The 6805-nt window shown below is 43.2% G+C and overlaps 1 protein-coding gene across 1 annotated transcript; it reads right to left on the bottom strand.

Annotated features, from left to right (window-relative positions):
• Nucleotides 1-4154: 4154 nt before the first annotated feature.
• Nucleotides 4155-5284, bottom strand: LOC127190937 (polyadenylate-binding protein 4-like; the record flags this gene model as incomplete). Its single annotated transcript, XM_051148197.1, is given in 2 exon segments — nucleotides 4155-5014; nucleotides 5017-5284. Coding segments are annotated over 2 exon segments (987 nt in total), but the record flags the coding sequence as incomplete, so codon positions are not given.
• Nucleotides 5285-6805: the final 1521 nt, after the last annotated feature.

Raw genomic sequence — 6805 nt, 5'->3', positions numbered from 1 at the left:
TCTTGAAATGCAGCCGCTCCCGCTGTCTCTGTCTCACTTGACAGGGTGTTCCTGTAGCGTCTTGCCTGTGTTTCTCTGCAGCTAGTTTCCATCCTGTACCATTTCCAGATGCAAGAACCTGAGTCCACTCCCACTGTCAGTGCAGGCTGTGGTTTGGTTATGATTCGTATTACGGGCATAGCCATTGAGGCCATGGCATTTATTCCTTTAAATTTACAGTCCACCAAAGTAAAACTATAAATGTAATTTTACCTTTTGAAATTCCAAAAATGTCAATGTAAACCTGAAATTGCATGTGTGATTTAAAATTTTGGTGACACTAGGTCTGAACTGGACAGATGTTAAAGGTGACACAACCCATATATCTAATGGCTATCATGGTGCTAGACTGCACAGTCCTTAGGTTTAAAACTAAAGTACAAAATTGCTGCTGTAACTGACCCAACAGAGCACTCAAGGCTCATGTGACATTGCAAAGAAAGACAGTATTTATACTATAATGGGAAAAATCACAATTGGTCATTCACTTCTTTTAAAAAAAAAATAATAATTTGCATTTCAGAATTAGATCTTCCCTGCTTGGTATAATGGCACACTTAATGTAACCCCAGTATTTGGGAGGCTCAGGCAGGAGGTTGAGCTCCAGGTCGGTCTGAGCTGCATGGCAGAACTCTGCTTTCATACTCCCACCTCTTCTTTTACATTAAGTCTACCTTTCAGCACGGAGTTTCTTAGAATGGTCTTACCTTACTTCTTGACATCTGAAAATAAAAATAACGAATTGTATTGGTTCTAGGACACTTTTTGACACTGTGTAAGTGAACAGTGTGGATAAAATAAAAACAGTGCTTATATTGTCTGCCTGAGACCTTGCAGAGTAAACGCACTTCCTCAAAACATCCTTCCTCAAAGGCATCATTTCATTGTCAGGCTATTGGCCAGTAGGGAAAGGCTAAGCATTATATTTGCTTATTTAACTTATGTGAGACGTGGTCTCTTCCCATAGGCTTGGCTACCATTGACCTTGCCATCCTCCTGCTTCTGTTTGTGTTTTGGGATTACAGGCCTACACCGCCACACAGAGTTGGGAAAGCCTTATTTCATTTCATCCTTTTGTTGGGCTCTTCCTAGTTAGAGCCTACTTCAAAGTACCGTGAAGTGCCATGGCTACCAAGTGGCCGTGTGGGTATGGACATGCTTTCTCTGAGCGCTAGAGATCATTGCAGGTTAATTCTGGATAATTATAAATCTTGCAATGCTTTAAAACATTTCAAATTGGAAAGTAAGTCTCTATGAAAAAAATATGATAGGTTTCCATCATGACAGACATCTCTGAACCCTGTAGAGTTTGTATGTGTGTAATTGTTTGATGAATATGTGTACATATGCATATATAATGTGCATTCATATGTATGTGTGTGCTTGTGTGCAAGGAGTTATGTGTATGTTAATTAGTAAAATTACATAGCATGTCAAATGGGTTGCCAGTTGCTTATACCCAGAAGCTTAAGGTTCTTTCCTCTTTTAGAAAGATGCATTGTCCTTTTGTTTCTTTGATTCAGTCCCGTCTGCCATCTCCTTTCAGGGGCTGTCTGCTGTTTCCTGCAGCCAAGCAGATGCACCAGTGACTAATCTCCCATTTGCTTTCTCCTTGTTTATTTCTTGCCTGCTCTAATTTCCAGAGCTCCAGGGTTAGAATCGAAGTCAGGAGAAGGCATGAAATACATTTTCATTTTTCCCAAGAGTAGTGAAGATGTGTTGTCATTCTCAGCAGATTCTCTTCCTCCTTCCTGTTGGGACAGTGTTTGTCTCTGACCTGTTACATTGCTTCTCCAAGTCCCTAAGGGCTTTTGTGGAACAAAACATACTGTAACATCCTGCCTAAAACATTCTCTCTACTTTACTTTCAATAGAGGATATAATTGGGGTCTTCTGTTTGTCAATATTTCTTTAGCTCTACAGGGCTAGTGAGAATCAATCGATAAAAACACAACTGCAGAAAAGCATTTTAGGGTGACAAATACTCTATATTAAGGTATTTCCATTTTTTACAAGCTGTGTACAGTGACTCGTGCTCAGCCTTAAGTCAAAGACCCAGGAAGCTTGTAAGTCTAGAAAACTAAAAGGACAACAGCAATAAAAAACATGTCTACATAGAAATTATAATATCCTGGTAGGTTTCATTTGCAATTGAACGTGTGCGTGCATATTTGTGTGTTTGTATACGCATGTACAGGCCAAAGGTCAATGTCAGGTATCTTTTGAAATTCCTCTCCTCCTTAGTTTTTGAGACAGGGTCTGTCCTTAGGCAAAAGCTTGCTGATTTAGATTGGCTGATCAAAGATATCCAGTGGTGTGCCTGCTTCCCTCTCCCAAGTGTGGAGGCTTCTGGCACATGCTCTGCTCCTAGCATTTTATGAGGACCCAGGAAATCTGACTCAGATTTTCATACTTCCAAGGTATGGACTTTATGCACTGAGCTGTCTCCTCAACCGACTCAATGCACAAGTGAACAATTGTCCACTGTAGACTTTCATTTAAATTTACAAGCAGACACTGACTTTTCAGGGACATGTTAAAGTGGCCTTTGAGATCCTTCTCAAACCACATGGACTCCCTGTCACAGATCTTTGGCAGATGTCCCTCTCAGGGAAGTTTCCAAACCCATACCATCTTTTTGGACTGTTAGAACCTGGGAAGCCTCATATATAGAAAAAAAAAAAATGAAACAGAAACAGGAAGATAGAAACAGAAATGACATAGAAGGGACATCTTGAAAATGTTTTAGTAAATTTTGTAAAACATGTTTTGTGTCTGCATTGCATTAAAAAATCAAAAAAAAGAGAGCTAACATTGGAACAGTTTTAGCAAGAGAGAGCTCTAATTACAATTTCCCACTCTGTAGCTGTGTCTTCTGTCCGTTGTGTGTGGTCTGTGCTGTCTGTCTGCCTGTTGCATGTGTCAGGCATGTGTGTGTTATATGTGTGTACTGTGCATTGTGTACTGTGCCTGCCTCTGTTGCCTGTACCTAACAAAGGGGTTTGCTCTGTGTTTATTAAATAACACAGAAAACACTGCAGGAGAAATTCTGTAGCAGAGTTTTCCAAGGGAAGAAGTTATCTTTCTAATCCCAATTGACCCAGCATAGCATTCAAAACTTCACATGGGTAGTATCAACTCATGGCCACATGCTACTTCCAACATATATGGGGTATTTGTTGTTTAAAGTTGTGTTGGTTCTCTTGGCTGCTTTCAGCAAATGATCACAACACACACATACATATTATTCTGGATAATTAAATTAAATTAAAGCTATGTATTAGCTTAGGTTGTAAAAGTAGATTACCTCAAAATCCAAGGCAAGTTTCCCCTGCCTGCCAGAGGACACAGCCATCATAGGTGAACTCCATATTGAACACGCCCACCCCCACCCTCACTTCATAATCATCCCTCTAGAGGAACCCTGCCAGCCCCAAGATCATCCAGGCATGTGGGTACCCAGGATGGGCTATCCAGCTTAGACCCCACCCAGACTTTCCCCTGACTGCTAAGGGACACAGGCAGCACAGGTGAGCTGCATTCTGCACCCTTCCCCCAGCTCCACAACCATCCCTATAGAGAAATCCTGCCAGCCCCTAGGATTTTCCAAGCCTGTGCTTCCCTAAGAACATCCAGATTAGACCCCTCCCACCCTTTCTCCTGCCTGCTGTGGTCATATGGGACACAGCCAAAAGAGGAACATCCAGGCTAGCAGGTCCCCAGGAACACCCTGCCAGTGGAAGTGAGCAGTTTACTATTCTCTGAGCTCTATTATCAGGCCCAAGGCTCTGCCTGCCTCCCAGAGGAGGAGTCCTGTTAGCATCAGGCATATACAAGCAAATGGCAAAAGGCTAGCTTAAGGCCAATAAGGGCCAGGACAACAAGGCATTACCAGAACCCAGCTATGTTTTTTTTTTTTTTTTTAATAGAGATTTTATTTTCTTTATTGAGAAACTTAAGTCTTGGGTACATCAAAACCAAATCTGGGAGGGGGAAATAATCAGAATCTACAATAGAAAAAAAAAAAAAAAAAAAAAAAACAGTTACCACCATCTGGGCCACAGCAAAACCCAGAGAATATATTCTTTAATTGAAAAATTTCTAGGTGATTCATAATTGATCTTTGGATACAAAATGACCTATTGAATTTGCAGCGCATGGTTCTTGGTGTGGAGGTCCACAGAGCAACCAGGACGTCCTCAGACCTCGGCTGAACGCCATGAGGGGTTATTTGGCTTTTGACTCTTTTTCCTTGTCTAAGAGGTAGCAGCAGCAGCAACAACAGTGCCCACCTTCTGGGCAGCTTCTTTCTTGGCATGATGAGCCTGTAGGACTGTCACAGCTTCATCCGCCTTGGAACAGAGGGACTCAGGGGACTCCAGCATGTGCAGTAGCTCAGAGTTGTCAATCTCCAGCAGCATCCCTGTGATCTTTCCAGCTAGATTTGAATGCATTGTTTGGATAAGTGGTAACAATCGCTCCCCCAGCATCTGCTTCTGTTCCTGGGGCGGTGCTGCGGCCAGCATAGAGGTCGTCAGGGGTTCCTGACCCCTGACATGGACTGCAGGCTGCGGGGCCTGCAGCGGCTGAATGGCAGGGTGAGGGTTGCGGACGCTGGAGGCGTATTTGTGTGGAGCCACAGCCCTGGGAGCAGCAGCAGCAACCGTAGCACGAGGCACAAGGTTTGGTACAGCCTCAGGAACGCCTCCAGACTGGCAGCTGTCAGTCAGCCCTTGCTGGACGGCACCAGCCCCACCAAAGTCCATAGCCAAGCGGTCCGGGCACTCAGACTCGACTCTCTGAGCGGTGGTAGGAAAGCCACGAGAGGCTGGAGCATTACCAGTTGGAGCCAGATGGCGAAGAGCCGGATGAGGCCCAGACTGCCGCAGAGCACTCGGCAGTCCTTGGAAGCCTTGAAGTCTCCCGCCTTGCTGCCAGCGTGGATTAGGTCTCATCTGTGCTAACTGGTTAGGGTGTAATATGGAGGTCTTCACTGTGCCTGTGGCACTGCTGGCACAAAGTAGCAGCCAGCTACAGGCTGGAACTGATATAAGATGGCATTGGCGGGGAGCGCTCTCATGCCAGCCACGCGCTGCATGTACTGGTTGGTCAGGTGAGCCTTCCACTCTCCCTTCCTCTGGGCCAGGGCGACGTAGAGTGGCTTGGAGCCCACGATGCGTCCGTTCATCTCTGTGACCGCTTTGGTAGCCTCTTCCGGAGATGAGAAACAGACAAAGCCGTTGGGTCAATCACCAGCGCCAAAGTGATGCTAGAAGACGGAACCCAGCTATCTTACCACAGCAACCCCTGGACATTCTGACACAGCCAAAGCAAAAGAAGTGAATCTTAAATCTAATCTTATAAAGATGATAGAAACCATAAAAGAAGATACAAATAAATCCCTTAAAGAAATATAGGGAAATTCAATCAAACAGGCAAATGAAAAGCAGGCATCCCTTAAAGAAATATAGGAAAATACAAACAGTGAAAGAATTGATAAATCCCATAATGAAATACAGAAAAATACAACTAAGCAAGGAAAGGAAATAAATAAAACTGTCCAAGACCTGAAAATGGATATAGAAGCAGTAAAGAAAATACAACCTGAGGGAACCCTGGAGATGGAAAACTTAGGGAGGAGAGCAGTAACTACAGACACAAGCATCTCAACAGAACACAAGAGACAGAAGAGAGAATCTCAGGGGTAAGAGATATGACTAATGAAATCGATACGTTGGTCAAAAATGTTAAATGTAAAAAGTTCTTGGCACAAAACATACAGGAAATCTGGAACACTATGAAAAGACCAAACCTAAGAATTATAGGAGTAGAAGAAAGAGAAGACCCCCAGTAGAAGAATGGATAAAGAAACTGTGGTACATTTACACTATGGAATACTACTCAGTTATTAAAAACAAGCAATACCTGAAATTTGTGGACAAATGGATTGAACTAGAAATGATCATAATGAGTGAGTTAACCCAGAAGCAGAAAGAGTCAAATGGTATATACTCACTTATATCTGGACACTAGCCCAAGGGGCATGTCCCATGAAAGTCTTCACTTACCATGAAAGTGGGACAGAGGGGAGGACATTCTATTGGGATTTTAGGTGACAGAAGCATGGGAGAATGGGGAAATAGAAAGATCCAGAGGGTCCTAGAAACCTACAAGAAGAACATTATGACAGGCAGATCTGAGTCCAGGGCTTCTGCTCAAACTATAGCACCATCCAAGGACAATACGAGCAGTAAACTTCGAACCCCTTATCCAGATCTAGCCAATGGACAGGACATTCTTCACAGTTGAGTGGAGAGTGGGGACTGACTTTCACATGAACTCTGTTGCCCCATATTTGACCACATCCCCTGGATGGGGTGGCCAGGTGGCACTCAGAGGAAAATTAGCAGGCTACCAAGAAGAGACTTGAAACCCTATGAGCATATATACGGGGAGGAAGTCCCCCTCAGTTACAGTCATAGGGGAGGGGAGTAAGTGGAAAATGGGATAGAGGGAGGAATGGGAGGATACAGGGGATGGGATAACAATTGAGATGTAATATATGAATAAATTAATAAAATATATTATAAAAATAAAATAAAAAAATCAAAACACTAAATATAAAGAACAAAGAAAGAATATTAAAAGCTGCATGGGAGAAAGATCAAGTTGCATGTAAAGACAGACTTATCAAAATTACACTTGACTTCTCACCAGAGATTTTTAAGCAAGAAGGGCCTGTGAAGATATCCTACTGACACTAAGA

This window comes from Acomys russatus, chromosome 6 (assembly GCF_903995435.1).
Source record: "Acomys russatus chromosome 6, mAcoRus1.1, whole genome shotgun sequence".
Classification (NCBI taxonomy): Eukaryota; Metazoa; Chordata; class Mammalia; order Rodentia; family Muridae; genus Acomys; species Acomys russatus.
This window is presented reverse-complemented; position numbering and strand designations above follow the sequence as displayed.